General features: G+C 46.5%; 1 protein-coding gene across 5 annotated transcripts; it reads right to left on the bottom strand.

The window, feature by feature from the left end:
• Window positions 1–13: 13 nt before the first annotated feature.
• Window positions 14–20945, bottom strand: LOC135579141 (TOG array regulator of axonemal microtubules protein 2-like). 5 transcript variants are annotated; one of them, XM_065058674.1, is made up of 8 exons: window positions 12586–13628; window positions 8914–9203; window positions 8340–8463; window positions 6962–7201; window positions 4264–4394; window positions 2191–2325; window positions 1133–1432; window positions 14–690 (listed from the first exon to the last, which is right to left on the bottom strand). In XM_065058674.1, coding segments are annotated over exons 4-8 (966 nt in total). In that variant the 5' UTR covers window positions 6964–7201; window positions 8340–8463; window positions 8914–9203; window positions 12586–13628; the 3' UTR covers window positions 14–292. The 5 variants fall into 5 exon arrangements, 4 of the variants coding, with proteins under 4 accessions (XP_064914746.1, XP_064914747.1, XP_064914748.1 ...); XM_065058675.1 differs by having other exon boundaries at window positions 8914–9083; XM_065058676.1 differs by having other exon boundaries at window positions 8914–9078.
• Window positions 20946–23669: the final 2724 nt, after the last annotated feature.

Raw genomic sequence — 23669 nt, 5'->3', positions numbered from 1 at the left:
CCAAAAAGATTGACTTTTCTCACCACCCAAGAACTTGGCAGCACCCTCTGAAATTACCGGGCTGTCGGCTCAAACAAACAGTCATTCAGTGCCATTCAGTGTTGTTAAGAGTTAGTTAAAGGGTATTGATGTTAAATTCAAATTGAATTAGACTCATTACTCTCGCTGGCAGCCCCTTGTGCTCAAAGAGGATCTGCCGGCAGTTTTGCATTCTCCACATTGTCTCAGGACACTGTGCTCTCTGGACACTTGGTGCTCTCCAGCTCCCACATAGTTAATTTCGGGCTGACCGTCATTTTTTGAAGTTCAGCAGAGCTCCCACCCTGCAGCTCAGCTGAGCACTTCCTTGGCTCAGCTGCTTCCCTGGGCTCACACTGCAGAAAAAGATCTCAGAGCTCTGCCTACTGGAAATAAACTGAAGATCCACTACACATGCTTGGCTTGGTTTCCTTACTTTATATCCTTTGCTCTCTGACATCAGCTCCATGTTATCCTCATCACTGGCACCATAGTCTGTGTCATTTTCCCCATGCTCCTGCTCTCCATCACTTAACATGCTGGTCTCTGAGGAAACAGGTCTGTTCTGGGTGGCAGACATGGTCTTGGAGGTTACCCGGAGCTTCTGGGAAGCTGATCCAGAATCTACTGGCTTCAGGGTAACCCCCGTGGGGTCATCGCAGTCAGTCAGGCCTGCAAAGCAGAGACACAAAGCATAATAGAAGCAGCACTGCAAATAGAAAGCATCTGAAGCTAGATATTTCATTGGACAGATTTATTGCAGGCTTCTAAATAACGGCACAGGGAAACACGCTCATGCTGGCAGCCACTTGAAGCAGGCCAGTGGACAACACTTACGCACTCCCACAGAGCCACCAGGGGAGCACCCTGGTCCTCTGGGCTCCTGTCGAATAACAGAGAGCCCACGGACCTGTGCATACCCAGAATTATTCACCTGCACATTCACCCTCCAGCTCCTCTCCCTGCCTCACAGTTGTACACCCCTACAGCAACAGGGAAGGTTATTGCAGGGGGCACATGCAGGGAACAACTGTTCCCTGGGAATGTGCACTAGCTTTCTAGGCTGGGAAAAGACCCCTCTTCCCACAGGAGAGCAGGCAGGTTCCCGCCTTACCTCTGTATGAGGCTGACAGGCCTTCAGACATCCTCTTCGTCTTCAGCTTGTCTTTGATCTGGATGGTACCCGAGTCAGCGCTGCTTGCCTCCCTCTCTTGGGGGTCCTGGGTCAAGGCTTGGTGAGAAAGGTGGGGGTGGTCACCTCCTTGCCCAGTGCTGAAGTCTTGCACATCAGCCTCACTGGCCCAGTCATCCAGGGGAGGGATGGCATTTGGTTTCCTCCCATCGCCATCCGCATCCTCATTCAAGAACCTCTGCTGCTTCTTCATCTCGATTGTTAATATGGACTGAAAAGAAGCTGCAGATCAGGTAAAAAGAAAGAAGTGTGTTAGTTGACCTCACACCTTTACAATCAACCCATCCAATAAGTGAGACATTCACAGATTTTTTTAATAGTTCAGAAGATCACATTGTTTTTATTTTACATAAAACTAGCTTCAGTTTACTTCCTTTGAACACCATTGAGCTAGCAAGCCAGGAGAGAGAGGTTAAAAACCCCACTGGTAAGAGGGGGAAAGAGATTCCCATTTCAGGCCTTGGCTTCTGTGAAGACTGCCAGTAAAGACCCACACAGTGCTACTGGTATTTCTGAAAAGCAGAAAGACAACTCAGCCAGCAGGCAGATCTTGCCAGCCTTTCTACAGCACCATCCCATACTCAAGGTCAGATCTGATGGGCAAGCAGAGGAAGAACTGGGAATTTACCTATGGCAAGACCACACACTAATAGCAAGGATAGAAACAGACCTTGCATCTCATTACCATGCCTGATTTATGGCAGTTGGGCCACAGTCCCTGTCCTGGCTGGCACTGGTAGTGATTTGGCTACTGCTGATGAAGGAGAAAGCGTAATGGACTAATGATAGCGAGATGTGATGCCATATGCACCACTGAAGGAGGGCAGGATCATCTGCAGCTCCCTGTCAGCCACCTGCTCTGATCCAGAGCCAGCACATGAGGACTGACCTCCAAGGACCCTTTCTCCCTGATTTTATTAATTTATTTTTTTCATTTGGCTGAGGCGACCATTGCGCATTCAACCCCCTTCCATCCTCACCTCCTTCTTCAGTGGTCCAACTGCTGCCACGAAACTGCAAGTTTGAATCAATGCTTCCGCCTCGCAGAGCCTTGTGTCTGGGTTTGAATTGGGGAACGCTCCTACAGTAGACAGCAATTGAGGTGTGGTATTTAGCTTTAAAATAAGGACAGTACAAAAGACTCAAATTCACATCATTTGATATTTGACACTTTTTTTCATAGAAGATTAACACACCAGTGCTGGCCTCTGGGACGGTCACTGTGATGTGTGCTCTCAACCTACACCCAGCCACACCAGCAGCAGTTTGATACAGGCTCCAAAGGAGATAAAGGCCTGAGCTGTAGCCAGGCCAAGAACTTCTTTTAGGAAACCCACAAGGAAGTAGAATGGCAGAATGAACAACGATAAGTTGTGGGTGCAAGGAGTCTCAAGCAGACCTTTCCCACTGTATGCAATTTGGCTTCAAGCCAATCACTTTATTCCATAAATATGACAGCCTGGGTGAGCCTACAGTGAGCTCTCTCTGCTAGCCAAGTGTGGCTGTAGGGCAATGATTTTTACTATTCACTGATCACTGGAGAAGCACAAATTTAAGTTTTATACTAATCATTTAGCTCAAGTAAATGCATTTGAAATAGAATGAATCACTTAGTGATTTCGTGAGCGAAATCTCGAAGCTACAGAGGTAAGAGAAGGTAACGAGACGGTTTCTGGCCGCGTTTCCGATTCCGCTACCCGGGAGTCCCCGGCAGCCCTTGCGGAGCCACTGACGCGGCGCGGCCGTTACCACGGTGACGGGGGAGCTTTAAAAGCGGCTGTAACTGCAGACGAGCACGCAGTTCCTCGGGTCAGCCGGCTGAGGGCGGCTCGGCCGGAGAGAAAAGTCGGGACCTTCCGGGTTGCGGGCTCTTCTGCTTTTTCTCTCTGGTGCTTTCTCTTGCACACATTGTTTGGTTTTTTTTCTTCGGAGCCGGGGGAGTTTTTGGTGCAGGATGTTTAGTTCAGCTTTTTGCCATTTTGCAGAGGCCTCTGAGCTTTTCTGCCTTTGTTCCTCTTTCTTCTCTCTCTGTGAACAGGTGCTGTTTCCTAGGAGTGGCTGCTTGGTGTGTTCCTGAGGAATTGCCTTGAGTATCTTTTATTTCTATTATTTATGTATATATATATATATATATATGTATATATTTACTAGTAGTGTATTAGTATTTTGTTATTTTATTAAACTGTGTTCATCTCAACCCAAGTTTCTCTCTTCCCTTTTGATTCTCTCCTCTATTGGGGGGGAGAGGGAGGGTGTGAGTGAGGGGGTATCATGGTTGAACCATGACAGGGCTCTGTCCTGTTCCTGTGTAATCATCAGGCAGGGAAATTCTCAATGATCTGAAGCAATTTCGTTCAGTTGCAGCATGGGATCCGAGGTCTGTATTGAAATTTTTCACTATGAGTAACAAGCATTGGGAGCATGAGGTGCAGGGCTGACATACTAAAACAAGACCATAACCTCTAACAAGACCAGCTTAATTGTCCATTTTATTGCTCTTACATCTATTCCACTGAAATCCCAGTACTGTTCTTAGTGCTGTATGAACCTTGAAATACAACAGTTCTCATTGCTCAGAATTCATGCCCTGGTCTTTACAGTATTCAAGCACCTCTGTCTTGTTCAGGTCCTAAGTCCACCATTCAGGTATCTCTGAAATAGTTAAAATCTCCATTCTTCTGACCTACAAGGCATCACCTAACTCCACAGGCATTTAAATCCCTGGAGTGCCCAAGTGTCCATGGGCTGATGCCTGCTAAACACAGGGGCTTTCTTGCATCTGACCTACTGCTCAGAGCCCCACACCATGGTGACCAGGGGACCCAAAGCGGGACCTTCAGTCAAGGTGGACAAACGCTTATTTTCCAGTACCTGGCAGCTGGCAGCATCTACCTTGCATGAGCCTGAGGCCACTAAGAGGCCAAGGAGTAATAGCCTGTCTCTGCAACAGACCACAGAACTTACAGGGAAGAGGATAAAAAGGAGCTGCTAGAGCTGGACATGCAACGCTATAGAGTTGGCTGACGAAACTTGGAATGGTTGGGTTTACTAACCTGAGAGAAAACACCACGTTTCCCAACTGCCATCACTTCCGACGTCTGAAAGTGAGCGAAGCCAAGGAACAGCATGACAAGTGGAAGAATGCAGAGGCAGGGCTTGCTCTGCTGATGATTCATTCACTGGCCTGCAGAGAAAAAGAAGGCTCATAAACATAAATCTTAGGGCAAGAAAACTGTTAGGAGCTTGTAAATGTGACCTCTGCAGGACACAGATTTTTAAAAAGTCAGCTTTAGTTTCTTACAGGTACGTATCCTCCAACAGAAAATAGCAAATGATGCTTGGAAGCTTTGCAAAGCTCTCAAAGGCCCTGGGGTGATGGATATTACACTAATATGAGCAGTTGCTGTTGTCATTACAGCAGCAGTCTCTGCAGCAGAGCCCCAGCTAGCTAACTTGTTAGGTGTATTACCAAGAAGAAACAGAATGAAAAAAAAAAAAAGTGAAGCAAAGGCATTCTCTCTGTAGAGAGAAAGAGAGAAGCAGAGGGAGAAAGTAACCAGCAAACACTTTGATAATGAGCAGGGTCCCTATATCTCAGTCCTTCAGAGAGTTTGGTTTGTCGTCCCTCTGCTGCTGTGGCAGGCCAACTTCTCTGCACCCCAGAAGCAATTTGAGATGCGTCAGACTCTGGATCTTCCCTCCTCATCCCCCTCCTACATCTTTCCCAGATCAAATTTTCAGAGATTTATACTTCAAGTAATAAAGAGCTTTGAAAACAGAAGCTAACCTGGAGGCAAGTTTGTTCATCAGAGTGATATTGCTTTGGGACTAGGCATTTATGTATCAGAGTGAATCAAAAGTGGCAAAAGTAGAGCCAAGATTGTCAGCTGGTCAGACTAAGACCACCCAGGAGCATCTAATGTCCAGTCTCCCTCTCTGAGCACCTGCACTCTTTTTTCTTTTGGCTCAGTAATACTGAAGCTGATGAGACAGATTCAACCAAAGAGAAACTCAAAAGCCTATGTGCTTAGCCTTAAAAACAGCAAGTCAAAGTTTTATTTCCTGCTTTTTAAAAGGAAGAAAAAAATTGCAGCCATAACCAGGGAACAGAGTACCTTCCCTCCGGAGCCTAATTAGTGCCAGACCCACTTCACCTCCAGCAGCATCACCCACGTGGCCATGCTCTTATGTCACCTACACGCCCTGTAATGACGCATTATGTTACAGGAGAAGGGGCAGTGTCTATGTGCTCACATCTACTCTGGAAATGAACTTGGTGACAGCTGTCACAACATTCCTTGAGGCAGCCATGGGATAAACCTTGCTACAAGGTCAAACCCATTCTCATCTATCCATATCCATAGCACCTCAAAACTCCTTTGTCAGTGCCCCTGACAGGGAACAGTCCAATCATCCCTCACAGGTTAACAAAACAAATTGCTTTGAAATCCTCTCTCTCTAGGCATGAACCACGGCATCTCTATTCCAACAAACACATCTTGGACTTATTCAGCTAAACTTCCGCACCCTGGTTTGAAGCCTCAGGGCACCGCAGGCAGGAGAACTGGGCTGAGCAGAGCTCTTTCCCCCGTCCGCAGCAGGGATGGAAATCATGGCACCTTACACACTGGTATCCAGAAACCTGTTCAGCAATTCCTCTCAGCACATCTTCTTTCACACAGAACACTTGCTGAGCAGCGCGTCCCTTTGCGGCAGCCTCTTGATGCGCAGGCAGCTTCTCTTTTGTTCACAGCCACCTCTGCTGGGTTGCAAGCCCCTGGGCTTTGCCCATGGCAACCTCATTTGTACAATGGGCAAGGGCAATCGATATCACATGGCATTTGAGCCCATGAGGGAAACAGCCCAAGTGCACAGAGTAAACGCTAATTAGAGCCCAGCAGACAGGTGTGGAGCTGGTGAGCTTAAACAGACCTTCTGGTTATGTGACCTACAAAGCAGGTTATTAATGTAGGACTGGAGGTTGCAGTGAATCTTTGCAGACTTGTAGGAAAGAGCTGAGTTTCAGTAACAAGTACAAGCTGTGCTGCAACAACTCCTCCACTGATAAAAACTAATGGGAGCTGAAATACCAATATACAGAAAAGGTGGGTGTGAAGGTCTTTTATTTTTAAAATGTTCATTTTTATCAATCCGAATTCAGAGTGATAGGAAAAGAGAAGAAAAAAATGGACAGAAACAGGGAGAGCATAGATAGTGCTGTATCTGCCTTTCTCCAGCCCTGGGGAGCATCAGGACAACCCTGGCTCTTCTTTATTCATCAGACGCTGTCCCCTAATGAGCAGGGTCCTGAGGGCTCTGAGAGGGATACCACCTTCTACAACCCTCCCTCCACCAAGTGCTGAGATGAAGAATAGCTCAAATTGTCCAAGAAGTGACAAGAAAAGTGTGCAGGGCATGCACCTCAATGCCACAAAAGGCAAGCAGAGAGGAGCTGTTAAGATACAAAACCATACATTAGGGAAGCCTACAGCTTTGGCATCTACACTTTGAGAATTCCTGTTGGAAGGGAGCACCTTCTGCGCCACTGCATGCTGAGGCCAACATCTGAGACCAAAATCTCAGAAAAACACTGCTTTGGTTTCCTTAAAGGAGATGTGTTTTGTGAACAAAGCTCATGAAAGAAAGCGGGAAAGGAAATGACAACTTAACACGTTAAAGCATAAACACACAGACTATGAAACACTAAGGTCAGGGAAAATTATTACAGTAATAATTTGGACTCATACTTACATTTCAACTTCCCTCTGATGAGCCCAGAGCAGTTTGCATTGCCTCAAGTGGCACTTCACAGCTCTTCAGGAGGTGACTCAAGTACTGTTAAAATACACTGGGACACTGGGGAAGGCGAAAGCACTCCAGACCTCACTTGGGACTTCTGAGTAAGTAAACTGCATTGAGACCAGCAAAACACAGCTTCTCTTCATCTAGCAACAACTCTCTGTGGCAGGGTAACAACCGGGACGGGGTCAGCTGCAGGAGAAAATGCTGAGGCATTTAAGAAGGCCTCCAGGTGGGTTTTAAATGTCTCCAGAGAAGGAGACTCCACAACCCCCCTGGGCAGCCTGTTCCAGTGCTCTGGCACCCTCACCGTGAAGAAGTTTCTTTTCATATTTAAGTGGAACCTCTTGTGTTCCAGTTGGTGCCCACTGCCCCTTGTCCTATCATTGTTTGTCATTGTTTGGCTCCATCCTCATGGCACTCAACCTTTACATATTTATAAATTTTAATGAGGTCGCCCCTCAGCCTCCTCTTCTCCAAGCTAAAGTGCCCCAGCTCCCTCAGCCTTTCCTCAGAAGGGAGATGCTCCACTCCCTTCATCATCTTTGTTGCCCTGCGCTGGACTCTCTCCAGCAGTTCCCTGTCCTTCTTGAACTGAGGGGCCCAGAACTGGACACAATATTCCAGGTGTGGTCTCACCAGGGCAGAGTAGAGGGGAAGGAGAACCTCTCTTGACCCACTGACCACCCCCCTTCTAACACACCCCAGGATGCCATTGGCCTTCCTGGCCACAAGGGCACAGTGCTGGCTCATGGTCATCCTGCTGTCCACCAGAACCCCCAGGTCCCTTTCCCCTACACTGCTCTCCAACAGGTCATTCCCTACCTTATGCTGGTACCTGTTAGCCCAAATCATTCTGAAAACTTAACCTGGCTTCAACAGTTTTTACCAAACGTGCAGTGTCCTGAATGTCAACATGGGTACCTGTCTGTTGGAGGCAGACCTGGGCTGCTGCACCTCTAAGGGGGTGGGCAAAGCCCATTAGTTCCACAACACTGCACCATGGACCACTATTGCAGAGCAACTCCCAGTGCTAACTGCAGCCTTGCTATACCTGCTCTGCTGCTTTGGAATGCAACTGCAGGGGTAACAGGCCCTGACAACTTGCTTCTAAGTGCTTCGGCAAGCTACTGTACACAGCGAGGCAGCTGTGTACATCAAAGCTGCACAAAGAATAGAACCCTTTTTCACAACACCACATTAAAGCCCAGGAAAGATCCACAAAATGAGTCCCAGTGATGCAGAGTTCAATCCTCAGACTTTAAAATCCCTCTGCTCCAACAGAAAGATTAGTTGCACTTGTCCCAAGAGCTCCATTTTCCCCTCATACCATTCATCTTCCAAGCCGAAGATCTGACGACACAATTTGGGGTGTGGGTGTGAGGCTTCAGGACTGCATTTCTGATTGGAAGGGCTCACAAAGATTACAAGCAGAGAGCACACAACCTCAAAACCTGCAAAACAACAAGTACATTCATGGTAACGGAGCCAGACCACCATGGAGACAAAGGGTGAAGGTGCACAGTGTGCATGTTTAGAAGCCCACATTTTCCCACATGTTTTACCAGGTGGCAGCCACCAAACCACGTTTGGGATGCTGGACCTGCTAAGCCCTCTCAGTAACCCCCATAGCACAGCACAGGTCAAACAGCAGATAGCCCTGAATGCACTGGGGGAAAAGTGACACAGAGAAGCAGGGCTGTTTCTTTAAGTCTTACAAAAAGCTGGAAAATACCTTGTTTTATTCATTCTGAAAGAGATAATAGTGTGATCATTTGGATGGACAAATAAAAGTGCTAGCGGATGGAAAGATTTGTTCAAGCTGTTGTACATCCATGTAATGAAGGTGATGGAGACTTGAACTGGAAATAGAGATGAGAAATTAGGACCACAACTCATTTTACCTGCCATCAGCTTTGAAGAGGTCCTGAAAGACACTTTCAGCTTCCATCAGTCCCTGATAATAACTTGGCAAAGTGCATACCACAAGCTGGAGGGTACCCAGACTCACAGGCAGGTAACAGCCTGTCTCAAACAGGCAGCGACGTAACAGCGGCTTCCTCACTCTCCTGTGCTGGAGGACATCATGACAACATAAACATGGAGAAGAGACGTGATGAGGAAGGACCCCATTTTGTTGTTAATGGCTTTCCATTCAAATCCTCTGTGGTTCCAGAAATTAACTGCCTGAGGACTACAGAACAGAAAAATAGGCACAAGCCTGTGGATATTTCGTAAAAAAAAAAAAAAAAACCTACAAAATCCCAGTATTTACAGGTTACAATAAATTAAAGGAGAAGAGTGCAGCAGTTGATGGCTATATTCCCCTGTTCACCTTCACTATTTTAAACAAAATTCTGTGCCGACAGCGGAGAAAAAGCTGTGTATGGCTACTTTGGATTTTAACTTGTGTGAAAGGGTTGAGGCGGCTGTTTGTTTGATTGATTTATGTAGCTGCTCTTGAAATAAAACTGTATAGGATGCATTTCTGCCTCACTTTCTCTTCCTTGAACCTGCTGGAAAGGCAGAAATACTAGAAGTTAGAGGACCAAGTCTGACCTCCCTGAAATCCAGCAGCCAGTGTGCCCAGCCTGGGACATTTTGAGAAATGGCTTCTCTTCTGAATCGCGTTATCCCCATCAGTCTTGGGTAGAAAATTATTTCCAGCCACTAGCCCACAACACATGTTAATAACAAATGAAAAACAGTCAAGCTATCACTTACACTAGAAGCCAGAAATGAAGTATGGAGGAATTCTGCAAGCACAGTGCATTGGTGGGAGAACTGAGGAGGAACGACATCGTCCCTGCCTGCTCTGAGGTGGTAGCAGCACAGTGGAAACAGGTCATTTAGCAGATGGCCCTCTTTCATCAAGCTTGTAGCTGTGTGCTGAGCCTTGGGTATGAAGTGGAGTTTGCTCATCAAAAGGCAAACAATGAGTGTGTTGAAATGCCATAAATCCCATCTTGGCAGAGCTCAGAGCAATTCAAGCCTCTGTGCAAAACTAGGCCTTGTAACTGCGCCTACTGACATGGGCCCCAAGAAAAGAGAATTTAGGGGCAGGGAGAAAGCCTCATGTGGAACTAGTGCCCAGGTAGAGGAGATTGCTAACCAGTTTGTGGATCCCAAGCCAGCCACTCCTCACGGCCCTGCAAAATAAAGCCCACCAGGCCTCACCAAGAACAGGGTCAGCAGCTCAATGGTTTGCTGCATTTTGCAGAGCGTATGTACTTCTGATATCCCCTCTGCACTCCATCTGCAACCGTTTGTTCTTCCCTGCGTCTTGTTGGTGGCCCTGCCCAGCTACACTGCAAGCTTGCTCAGGCTGGAGATCCTCTCTGTGGTGTTTCCCTCAAGAAAAAGGGAAGTTCAGCAGCATGCACTTTTCCTCCACCACACATTTTTCTGCAAGAAACTCTAGGCATTCAGCCACAGATAAGAAAGCATTTGGTAAACCAGCCAAGTGAAGTTATCCCTTCTTTGTGGTTGGGAAACGGAAGCACACAACTTGGAAACACAAGGTTTCAGCCTTGGTGGTTACTGGTTTCCCATCGCTCAGTCCTGAGATACTTTGGATCCCACTGGGATAGCTTCAGCTGCTAAGGAAACAAATCTCTTTTTATACACCTTACTCATGCTGTATCATTCAATTCCTCATCTGAGTGAGAGCAATTATGTTGGCAGTTTCACCATTCTCTTAAAACAAAGCCAGGACTTCACCCTCTTTCTCAAACATAAAACTCTATCATCTGCTTAACAACATTTTCTGAGACTTTACTGAGGCTTTTTACAAGACATGCTGCCTCACAAGAAATTGGAGGACTAAAAGGTGAGTTTCCTGCAGGTAATAACTTTGTGCTCTGCTGTGGGGCACAAGTGCTTCTCCATGTCAATATGGGCATTCCTTAACGCCAAACTTCGTGATTTTTGAGCAGTTATTGAAAGACAGTGGAGGTTTGCATTGTTTGTACCTTGGAGTAGTAAAATAAGAGCCCAAGCAAAGAAGTGTCTTGGAAATCTGGGTCTGGTGGCAAGCCAAATGCCATGACAGGGTTTGCTGGAGACTCACGCAGGGTCATTTTCCTCTCTACAGCTGCCAAAGAGCTCTGGGTCTGTGGGGCAAACGCTGACCATGAAATTTTGATAAACCGTAGGACTGGTTGATTCTGGCCGCTCAAGTTTTTTTGGTTTTGTTTGTGGTGGGTTTTTTTTTTAATCATAGCATGAGAAGAGATGACAGTTTAGGTCTTATCTCATTTCCATCCGTGCTAACAGCAAACCTGTAATTGATTTCAAATGTTAGGGAAAAACCTTCAGCACACAGAATGGAATAAAGCTTCTTTATGTAGCATGTTGTCTGTGCATTTTTTAAAAGATGCAATAAAAGCCTTCACTGGAAATATATTCTTCAATAAAACTACGAATTTTCTCCAAACACGTAGTTTGGTTGTGATATTTTATTTTCCACAGAACGGGTAAAAAAGAGCAAAACAATTTTCAGCAGCTAAAATGCAGCTAAATGTTTGAGGTGTTTGATAAACATTTAATGAAACCATGCAAACACCTGAAACATAAACAGCTCTCATTTTTGTGTTGAATGCTTGCCTTTGTAAGTTTCCACTAAAAAAGATATTGTATTTTGGCTAATAGACCTAGTGCATTTATAGGAAGTCTAAAGTTTTAGACATTGCCCAGAGAAGTTCCAGCTTATGAGAGGAAGTTCTCGACCTCTTTTTTTCCTAAAGCAAAGGAATGGCTCACTGGGATCTCACTGGTCCCCAAAGAAGTGCTAAGGAGAGCCCTGGAGCAGCTGTGGAAGGAACATGGTGCACACAAGACTTGCACAACTCCTGCAATCCAGATCGGCACAGCATTCAGCAACAGAGCCTCACCTGGGATAGAGCGAAATGTTCCTCCGGTTCAGCCAGCAAAGGGATGTCGCTAGAGGCTGGTTGCAGAGCCTAGTTACACTGGGCATTTAAGGCAAGCCTGGCTGCATTGATGAGGAAAAACCACAGACGTGCTCCCCTGAGCTCTAACGCCATCTGTTTGGACGGAACATCTGATCAGGCTCACCTCAAAAGCACTGGTGGACCATTGCATGGACAGATCCATGCACCTTCCTCACACTGGCCAAAAGGCCAGCCGCTCTTACTTCAGCCTCTGAGTGAGTGGCCTTCCCGGCGTGAAGGGCTTGCAGCACACCCTTTCTCTGAGGATCGGTGCTGCTGGCTACCAGCTGCTTTGTCACAAGTGTCAGAATTTGGTGTGCCAGCCTTTACACACAGAACAGATCTGCTACAGAACTGTCAGTGCATCACCACAGGAGACAGGGAAGGAGCTAGCATGCATTGAATCTGATTTTCATGCATTTTGTTAGGAATAACAAAGGCAGTAATAATTCTGCATTCCCAAATGATCCTTTTTAAAAAAAATTTGAAACTGTGACTCAAACGCTAATGAGTAAAATCTACTCCTGTGTAACTAGCTTCAGAGTTCAAGTTCCTGTTTGAAAGGGCATTAACCACAAAGCAAATAACATGTTTGCTGCAAGAATGACAAGAAGGGAGACCTACCTTCGTCTGTGTTTTTGTTTACATGCTTCCGTTAGTACCCAGGGAAGTTTAACTCTGGGCTGGGGAACATGGCATGGTCAAGTCCTCAGGTTTCAGCGCTCCTCTGGCCATCCATCACCCTTCTCCTCAGCAACTCAGCCCCAAGGCATTAAACTGTCACAGCTCAGTAAGAAATTAGACTTGATGACACCTAAGCAGATTCATTAATGCATTAAGCAAACTCACTCTGATTGGTTCCTTTTTTTAGGCGTTTGGCAAGCAGTGTGCAAACAAACCTGGAGGATGAGGCTCTCGGGGGAGGGCAGGCAGCTTGCCAGTGTTCTTGCTTAAAGGGATGGGGGAAAGAAAGTGCCAGCTGCACAAAGCTGCACTGGAAGAATTTACAGCTACTGCTTGCTCCAAGACAGCAGAAGACAGCAAATGTCATCAGTTGCTTCTGCCTTCCAGAGAGATGATGCAGTTTCCATATGTGTCATAGCACACAGGGCATTTCAACTGTAAAGGCAATGTGGCACTAATCATGACCAAAACAAGTCCCAAGGGACCAACCATTTCTTGCATGCGGACTGAATAACACAGACCAACTCTGCATTAATCTTCATGGCCATACAGGGAATATTCTCGTCATCCATAACCACGTGGCTGGCTACACAGCTGTACTGACTTACAGCCTTTATTGTCTACAGGTCTTATATCCTAACAACACGGCCTGACTAATGAGGCCACCAAACCAAAGCAGTGGGAGAAGAGGCAGTTGCTGGTGTCAGGCACCTATCTTTGCTGTTAGTTCTGTCATGTCCCATAACACACACCAGCTGTCACAGGTGGTGAGATTCAAACTCCTGTGCTTCACAGAGACTCACATTTAATTCCTGATGAATATAGCTACTGGCCCTGTTATTTGGTAGTTATGGTTTTGCAGGACACTTGAATACATTATGATTAGCATACATTTGACTTGTGCAGGTAGCTTGCCCATAGTACATTCACCCTGGACTGTGATCTCATTAGACCTCACAAATTAAGCAGGACCAGGCTAGAAGGATGCTTGGAGGAGAATACTGAAGAGACACAGGACACAAGACATGCAATTCCATAAGAAACACGCTTCGACGAGATACTACTATGTGAACAGCTTGGTAGGACATTTTATGCATGACTGCAAAATGGGTCTTCTTTTGAGGGGAGGAGAGGTGTGTGAGAAAGCAGTAAAATCCAGACCAGTATGGTCTATACATTAAGTATACCTATACTTAAATATAGAAAAAATATCGCATTATCCAATCAAATAAGATATAGCTCTCTGTACTACACTCAACTCGATTTCATGAGGCACCCACCACACCACATGCGTTGCCATTCCTCCCTGCATGGAGACTGTAAAGCAGCTATAGGGCAGAGGGTAACACAGCCGTTCCCTGCGTGGCACCCGAGTGGCCGTGCGCTGGGTCAGGCTGAGGGGTCCCTTGCCCACAGCTCTCCTCTGCAGTGGGCAGATGGAAAAGTGCCAACAGGCCAGCACACAGCGGTGCTTAACCTCCTTCCAAGTTACTTCAATTTGCTAGAACTGATCCTCTTGATTATATTTCTATGATAAACACAAATGCCAGCCTCGTGGTTTCTGGAGAACACAGCAAGAGCAAAATAATACACATGCAGTGCCGTGCTTATTCCTTCCTCCAACGTCCAAGGAGTCTGCACAGCCTGACACTGCAACCATCCCACTCTAACAAAGCAATTCCCATTTCTCACCTAGGCTTTGTTCTTATGGATGGGAAGCCCTCGTGTGCCACTTGTACAGAAAAAGGGTACCTAGATTGCTATTGAAGGAAGAGAGGCAACCAGACTTCAGAACCCCTGCTGATGATTTCCTCGTTTTGTTTTAAAAATCTCTTTCTTTGTTTCTCTCAACACCTATTTAATTCTGAATATTTCAGGAGATAAGATGCTTTGCGAAGTTTTAACTTAGCTGCTGGTTCAGGTAATGCCTGATAAAGCTCTTGAGTTTTAACGCAGAACAATATCTCCTGACAGAGATATTTTCTTTGTTTAAAAAAAACAAGCTTTGGCTGAAATGTTTGTGAATCATTTAATTGACAAATATAGCTCATTTTGCTATCTACAAAGCAGTACTGACTTTTATGCAGAAACTGATTGTTAGCAAATATTTTCCAAACAGCTCAAAGAAGCAACTTTCAGCTGAGTAATTATTCTTGGAACAATTTGCCGCACTGTTGCCTCTGTGCTAGTGGTACGTGCACAACTGGGTGCCCAAGCCATATGGCATTGCTTCTGCTGCCTAAGTGATTGAAGTGGACCAAAAAACCTAGAAACAAACTGAACCCCAAATTACAGCTGCTTTTCAGTTTGAATTTTGAGCAAGCAATTACAGTAACAAATTCTTGAATCTTTGCAATTTCTAATGTTTTACTGAACAAACCAGTAGCTAGGCAAAACCCCTGCGATGGCGATAACAACACAGCTTTTCCCAAAAGATACCAGAACATGATCATGTGTTTTAGTCACGCAAACATAAACCAACCTTTCTTGAACCCACTCTGCCTGCTCCAGCAGTTTTCCATCACAGGACTCTTAGTGAGTCTGAAGTTCTGGACAAAGCAGTCATTTTCTGCAAAAGAAGGCATAGCTGTGTCAAAGTATAGGTTTTTCTGGGTATGTCCTGCTAAACATATCCAGGGGCTCTGCAACTGCTCGGATAACACTGGAGAAGACAGTTTTGTTTCCCGTGTCCCCAGTGTCCGGAGGAATACAGGACCACACCGTTCCACAGCCCCAAACCCCGTGAGCTTCCCCTGGCACCCAGCCCACCCCCTTCTGCCTCCGCAGGAAAACTCCTCTGCTCATGCTCAGGTCAGGGCACACAGGCCCAAACAGGTGCCTGTCTCGGTGGCAGAGCTGAAGGACTGAATTGACGGCTGTCCATTAGCAGCCCAGTCCTTGTTTCACCCAGTTGAAGCACTGGACTCGCCTCTCCTGAGGGACAGCTGTACAGGCACAAGCTATGGAGCTGGAAAGCAGCAGTAACAGCTTTCTGCCCGCCATTGCATTATCTGAGTTTGGCTTTGACACAGCAGGAGGGTTACATAGACCAGTTCAGACAGACCAGATCCTGAACTGGATGCAGCATCACCATATAATTGACCCATTACATTGTGGGAGAAGAGGAAGAACCATCAGGCTGCAGTGTGGCTTGCCTGCTTACCACAGAACCTTTCCAACACGTCTACCAAACCAGCAGTCTCCTTATCAACAACTGCAAAACCTCCAGAATCCCGCATGGTGCTTAAACAGTTCAATACATTTCAGTGGAAAACTCCATAGCGCCTCTTTCCAAGCAGGAGTCAATGTCTTACCCTGTTTCACATCTGGACATCACTTCATTTTTTTTTTTTTTAAGCTGTGTAATTAAGAGCTTATATAAAGTTGATTTAAAGAGAGTCTGCACTCTGGATGACTCCACTGAGAGTGAGGTAAAAGAGCCTTGATAGGTCAGAGCTGGGTTCATTTGCTTTGTTTCCTCAAATAGCTGAATTTTCAAGGAGGGGTCCTGGGGAGTGCAAAGGCTCTGAACAGAGGTGTGACTGGAAACCAGATCCCTTGGGGATCTTCAGTTCTTGTCTAATTCATCAATATATCAACAGCTCACATCAAGCGCTCCAGAGCAGAGATCACGGCTGGGTTTATGCCCTTCATTAGGATGAAATATTTTATCTGCCCATGGCTGGGCTCTTGTGCCTTCCTCTAAAATACTGAACCCAGGACTGCCAGAGATGGATCTCTGCACAAGGCGGGCAACCTAAGCCCCCATCCCACCTGTCAATTCATTCCTGACAAGCACACCTCATCTCCCACCTTGGTGAAACAGGCTGGTTAAATTCACTGCACCTTTATTCCTCCTGCAAACCTCTGCCTAATTTTCAGCTAGCTGATTTTACAGCCATCTGCAGCCACATAATCAATAGCTTATCTATAAATACCTTCTCAAGCTCCATACTCAGTGCCGGCAGGTGGTCGCCACAGCTCCAAAACCAGGTGCATACGCCAAAGGCAGAGCTGGGTGCATACACCCTCGTGTTTGCACCATCGTCAGCAAAGTGATTTCAATGATGTACGGGCAGGGTGTTTCAGAATGCTCAGGAAAAGTTTGTGGGCTTGGAGTGCAAGTGCTCAGCACCCTGCAGAGTATGTGAGGGTGAATTGGGAAGGTAAGGAGTGAGGACCACTGTCAAGGAGGGAGTTTCTTATTTTCAGTCAGATCATCAACCCTCAGCTACAGACCCATACCCTGTTCTCCTAACACTTTACTCACGACATGAGAGCAGTTTGGTGCTCACCAAAACCAGGGGAGTTCTTCAGTCAGCCCATGACCCAGCAAGGTATCCACCCCCCAAACCCGCTGTGGGAACCAGCCCTGGAAACGAGGCTGGGAACTCTCTGAAGAGCAAGACGAAGCCAAACTGAAGCAACTCCTGAATTTCTCCAAGTTCATAGCACCTGTTTAGCACATAGTTTTTGGTGAGGTGTTGGCTGCCCGTGTGGAGGCGCAGGGAGCCAGGGGCTGTAGAGGCGGCTGTGAGGAGAGGCCGCGGCTGCCCCGCACCACCCGGGGCTGGTTCTGCCGGTCCTGCCACAGGGCCCAGCCCAGCCCCTCAGCCACGGTGGTGGCACCTGGGGAAAGCGTGCTTAAGGAAGGGTGAAATGCCACAAAAACAGAGAGGTGTGAGGAAAAAAAGTGAGAGAAATGGTCCTGTGAGTGCCGAGGTCGGAGAAGCAGGAGGGGAGAAGGTGCTGCAGGCCAGGGGGGATACAGACCATGGTGGGCAGGCGTCCATGCTCAGCCCGTGGAGGACCCCACACTGGAGAAGGCAGATATTTCCTGAAGAAAGCTGTGGCCCATAGCATCATAGAATGTCCTGAGTTGGAAGGGAGCCACGAGGATCATCAAGTCCAGCTCCTGTCCCTGCATATGACACCATGTGTCTGAGAGTGTTGTCCAGTCTCTTCTTGAACACTGTTAGGCCATGGGGCCGTGACACCTCCCTGGGGAGCCTGTTCCAGTGCTCCAGCACCCTCTGGGTGAAGAACCTTTTCCTGATGTCCAACCTAAACCTCCCCTGACGCATCTTCCTGCCATTCCCTCAGATTCTGTCATTGGTCACCAGAGAGAAGAGATCAGTGCCTGCCCCCCTCCTCCCCTGGTGAGGAAGCTGTAGCCGCCATGAGGTCTCGTCTTAGTCTCGTCTTCTCCAGGAACAGAGGACCTGTTCATCCTGAAGGACTGCAGCCCATAGAGAGCACCCATGATGGGGCAGAAGCAGTGAGAGGAGGAAAGAGCGGCAGAGAAAGTGTTGTGGACTGACCACAGCTCCCAACCTCTGCAGAAATGAGGTGTCAGAAATGAAGGGGTGTGGTTCAGTCTGGGATGGAGGGGAAGTGTGCTGGTTTACTTTTGCCTTTGTTTCTCACCATCCAAATCTCTTTTATTTGGCAATAAATTAAATTCATTTTCCCCAACTCAGGCCTGTTTTGTGCATGATGGTAGCTGGTGTGTGATCTTGCTATCTTTATCTCAGTCCGTGAGCTTTTTACAATCTTATTTTCTCCCACCATGTCTCCTTGAGGAGGAGGACTGAGAGAGCAGCTGCGTGGGCATCTGGCACGTGGCATTGCTACACTGGCACCACAGTGACAAGAGGACATGAAAGATGTAGGATCTCCCTGTAAACTCCAAGAGAAATGGCTGGGACCATGCTCTACAAAACCCACTCTAATTGCTGCAAGACAGCTCAGATACAAAGCAAGAGGTATCAGTATAAAACACTACGATAACTCCTGGAGGCCCCCTTTGGCAAAACCTGAATACCAAGGGAAGATATCTGCAGCTGTTTTAAGACTTCTCATCACTTGCAGCTGTATCCATATTTCTAAAAGGAAATTACAGGGCCGCACTTGAGTTCTTCCCCCGAGGCACACATCAGAGTTGAACTTGCACAGTCGCTCATTTTTGTTTCCCCCCTGTCTCTAATGAACAAGGATTTCACGCACACACATACAACTCCCTTTTGCTCTGTCAGCCTTTCCTTTCCTCACATACTGAGCTGGAATTGTTCCCCATGAAATCATACTTTAAACTCTTTTAGAGTACAGAAGTGCAGAATGCTGCAGTTAAGAGAGCTGGAGCAGATGAGACTCCCCCCCAAGCCTCCCCTCTCTTCAAGATATTATAGCACTATCACGCAAACAGTGTTAAATGCTGTTTTTAAACAGGGCTGCTTCTTTGGCCTTGGCAAGTGACAGATATTAACCAGAGGAAGGACTGACAAGGAGAGGGATACTGAGAGGAACAAGAGCAGGCACTCTTAGGAGCTGTTATTCCAACAACTGGAAGCATTGAGCTGACTGGAAAGGTTAGTGGAAGGATGATTGTACAGGAGAATCTACTCTAATCCTTCACCAGCCATAATGCGATGACACTTGGAGCCCCACTCAGCATGCCGTATTTTTGACGTTCAGGGCATTTCTTAGCAGATGCAATTAAGGCTCTAATCTTAAATCCCTGGGAGAAAATAAATCTTGGGCCTCAAAGTTCAAGGCCTTGTCTAATCAGTCATTTCCTTTGGTGACACAGTGACATCGGCTCCTGTGCCTGGCCTCAGCGTTGCACTCGGGTTCTGTCCCAGGAGCACCACAGCTTCCCAGAGCAGTTCTGAACAACACGGAAGACTGAGAGCATCGCATCTGGTGAGCGGCTCTGGAGCAGGATTTCACTTGCGCTGCTGCCTGCTGCACTACCTGTCTACAGCTCTTCTCTCCAGGCCCAAGTCAGGAAACAAGATTTCCAGGTTGGAATCTGATGTGGAGTCTGATCTGGATTCAACCGTCTATTAATTTAAAACAAACAAACAAAAAACCACAAAGAAAACAAAACTGACATAATTGGGGATTTTTTTTGTGAGTACCTAAAGGAGGTTAAATGAAAATATGAAAGTCAGTTTGAAAACAAGCAATTCCAAAGAAAAAGTCAGCAGTTTGTTAGGATACTAAAATAAAATGCTTCACCGTCTCTCAAAAGAAAAAAGCCAAAAAACCTCCAAAATATCTCTTCAATTTTTCCCTCCCTTATCACTCACTTCACCCTCTCCCTTTTTTTGTGCAAACTATTAGTGTGCTCAAAATTAATTTCTTCCTCTGAAAATGTACCATTGCCAACTCGAAGGTTCCAGAAAAGCAAAGCAAAGCATTCAAAACACCACTTCTGGACTAAAAGCAGCCTTACATCCATAACATTATACACTTCTCCTATGAGACAGTCGGACTAAAAGGAACTCATCCATGAAGAGCCGTGGGGGCCGCGGTTCTGACCTGTGCTGCAGAGACGAGGGCGGCCTTGCCCGGGACACAGGAGGAAGATGTTAATCAGCCCACCAGCATGTGCCGCCTCGTTTCCTACTTGCAACATTTTGGAAGCATCTCGGGGGGGACAACCCCTGGAAGCACCAACCGAGCTCCAAAGTTGTTATCAGACTCCTCCGCTAAGTTGCAGCAACTGCAGGCTTCAGCACCTTACAAACAGATTCTGCTGTGGAATTACCTTAGTTAGAGAGCAATTTATTTACACGCAGAGGAAAAAACCCTTCCTATGAACATGGAAATAATTCCCTGGAAACATGGAGACTGTAGAACAGGAATTTTCACTTTGAAACTCCTTTTATTTAAAGGTAAAGTCATTTAGTTCGAAGCATAGTTCATCTTTTCCAGAAGAGTCTTCCCTTCATCCTTTTAGTTTCTTTCACTAAATGTACCCCTTTTACAAATGTGTAGTTGTATCTGCAAACCCTACTTCAGCTACACACCTTGCTTTGAGGAGCCCAAATGCACAATAAAGCTTCAGAGAACCGCAGGTTTGGAGAAGACTCGAGCTCCTTCCAACCTATAGGTGCTGTAAGCCAGTCAGCTGAAACAGCAACTGCAAATACCGGTGTTGCTACATTCTCCGAGGTCACACCATGATATTCTCTGCGTTACAGATATCTCTGAGTCAACACAGAGCAACTCCAGCCAAAGCAGTTTCTACCAACCTTTGCTGTCAACCACCCTTCCCAAAAAACTCAGGTTCAGCTGGGGGCAGAAAACATTTATAGGAACTTTCAACTCAAGGCAGCTGAAAGGGTCATCGGCTCCTGTACCAGACAGGCTGTGTGGTATCATTTCAGTCTGACTTACCTCTGCACCACCTTTTTGGGAAGTGTCACAAATGGTCTCACCCGACTCAGAGTGGGAAGATTTTTAATACTTTCATTGATGTGGCCATGAAAAGGATTCTTGTTGATGCCAGTTTCCCACAGCAACTGTTGCCATGGTTATAAACCATTTATTGCCCCCCGTTGGCCAAACAGCTGAATGTAAAGAATGAGTTTACTATGTGCGAGAGAGCATGAAAAACACACAAGCCCGCTCCTTCTGACACGTGCCATCAGACAGCGAAATACTGTTGACTGGTTTATTGCAGGGGCTTTGGGAAGTCACTAAAATAACCCACAGACCCGTGCTCTCTAATGCTGATGAAAGCAAACAGTCCTCCAGTTCACAGATGCAGAGACCAAGGAGGTTCTAAGCTTCTGTGTGCAGTAACCATCATATGAGGAACCTAGAGACAAACCCCTCCCCTCCAAGCCCCCATGGAGCTTAAGGGAAATATTTTCTTCTCAAGGACAAAACGCACCATTAATTCCTCAAGTTATTCCTAAATAACTTAGAGTGCTCATTACTGAGCCAAGGTATTTGACATAACCTAGTTAACCCCATCTCTGTGATTAGAAGAGCTTTGGATAGGCTCCTGCTCTGACTGTGACTTCACTTCCCCTCCTAGATAATGTGAGATTCACTCACACAAATCTTATTTATTTCTCATACATCCTTGCTGAGTAGTTTTGTATCTTGCTGCCAAAATAGAAGCAGAGATGAAGGCACTTGGACAAAATTTTCCTCATGCAGAGGCCTAGGCTCCCTTCCAAGCAGGAGTTTCATTATCATCTTCTTGATTTTGCAAGGCTTGGGTATAAGGTAGTTTTGGAGAAAAGACCCAAAAAAGAGACTATGTTTTAGGCAGGAGTTTCATTATCATCTTCTTGATTTTGCAAGGCTTGGGTATAAGGTAGTTTTGGAGAAAAGACCCAAAAAAGAGACTGTGTTTTAGGCAGCAGTTGAGTCAAAAACAATCATGCCAGCAACAACAGAAGATATTTTGGCAAGTCTCCTGGATGGTCCATCAAGGTCCCACAGCTGTGAGTTTGACACATGTGCAAGGAAACTGAGTGTCTGCCACAATCATCTCTCTCCAGCCCCCTTCTTCCAGGGAGCGGAGAACCAACATCCCAAAGGCTGCAGATGGGTTTCTCAGAGACTTTATCTTGGTGTATGCACAGGTTACAGGGCAAAGGGCAAAACTGTGCCCAGAATGAGTTTTCCTTCTCACCAAACAGTTCCCTCCCACACAAAGAAGGGAGAATGCAGTACTAAGCCCTTGTTTCATTACATGACAGCCTAAACTACAACTTGGCTATCAAGCTATGTACCATCTCTGTAATTTTCATATGAAGTTTCCAAATGTCTACATGCTGATGTTCCCAGTAATCAGGAGTTTTCTAAGAACTAGTTGTGCATCCCAAATCTTTCCTTCTTTTGTCCTTTTCAATGTCTTCCTCCTCTACCATGTCTCCAACAGCGTGGTTTGCTTCTGTTTGCTTCTTAACCAAGGTCATTTGAGAGTGTAATTTTGTGACAGAGAACCTATTAGCAAAAGTAATATTAAGGATGAACCAAAAAAAAAGTTCGTTTTTTTTAAAACCAATTAAATAACTTCCCATAACATGCAGGGAGACCAACAGCAAAACATCCCTACTCCAAGTTCCCACACAGCAAAACCTTTCACAGACACACATGCACATCCCACACCGGCAGCTTATTCCTCTACCAGACCTCCCTGAACCAGATGAAACACTGAAATATTGAGCAAGAGGGGCAACAAACAGCTCTCGCACCGAGTCCTGGTGTAGTACTAAGTCCCTCTGGAAGCAGGACCATAACAAGAGGCGAGAATGGGAGCCACAGAGTCTCACAGCAGGATGTATTTAGCAACAAGGCGATTACACCGTCCCAAAGGCACCAGTCACTAGGCGGCTCTTGCTGCCCGGGAATGCGAGGAATTTTTGTGGAGCTGGCCTGACACCCGCTGGCCATCTGTGGTATTGCTCCCTACCACAGTCAAAGTTTATCTGCTTCTGTAACATGGAAATAAGGCCACCGCCACATGAAAAACAGCAAACAAAAATCCCTTACACTGTGCACTGGTGCCCGGACAAACGTCAAATACACACCTATAAACAGAATATAATACTAAGTAGGCAAGTAAAAACAAAAGTACTCCTCAGAGTTTCCTCCCCATTGATTGCTGACTTCTTGACCACGGAGCCTTGCTCTGGACACACCTTGGGCTCTTTACACAAACCCTCATCCAACCTCTGCTGCTCCAAATGAGCAACTGCTCTGTCCTTCTTACTCTCTTCATTGCTCCAAAACTACCAGGACTGTGGCTGCAAGGGAGGACCTGCCCCATTTCCAGCCTCATTCTCCAGACGCTGCGGCATCTTTGGAAGACTAAGTCACGAACAGCTTAATCACCAGCTGGCTGGGACCTTGGCTTTGCAGATAAATAGTTGTAAGGATTAGAAAGTGCACAGAACTGTCAGTTGTCAGCTCTAAGGTGAGCATTAATTCTTTGAACCAGTCCAATTGCTTGCAGCTGCCGTACCCAAAAGGTTTCACACAGAGCAGCTGCTGGAAGATGACACAGGCAAGAGGGCTCAGAGGACAGTGCGACCCAGCTGTCATACGACCACAGCCAGAACTCAGACCCCTGCTACCAGCTTGCTGCCCGACACTGGAACAGGCTCGCAGAATCTCAGTGTCGGCGAGACGCAAGAATGACCAAAAAACACTTGAAATCCCCCTCCTCTTCCTGCTGCCAGGTTCTCCCACAGCTCCACTCCTGGAACGGGTTTCTG

Source organism: Columba livia, chromosome 3 (assembly GCF_036013475.1).
Source record: "Columba livia isolate bColLiv1 breed racing homer chromosome 3, bColLiv1.pat.W.v2, whole genome shotgun sequence".
Lineage (NCBI taxonomy): Eukaryota > Metazoa > Chordata > Aves > Columbiformes > Columbidae > Columba > Columba livia.
The sequence above is the reverse complement of the archived record's forward strand: the minus strand, read 5'-3'. Positions and strand labels throughout refer to the sequence as shown.

Coding starts and splice junctions, on each gene's coding strand:
- LOC135579141 (XM_065058674.1), bottom strand. Junction 2,326..4,263: donor AACGTGGTGTTTTCTCTCAG/GTTAGTAAACCC, acceptor CTTATTTTAAAG/CTAAATACCACACCTCAATT. Junction 1,433..2,190: donor TTGGACCACTGAAGAAGGAG/GTGAGGATGGAA, acceptor CCTGATCTGCAG/CTTCTTTTCAGTCCATATTA.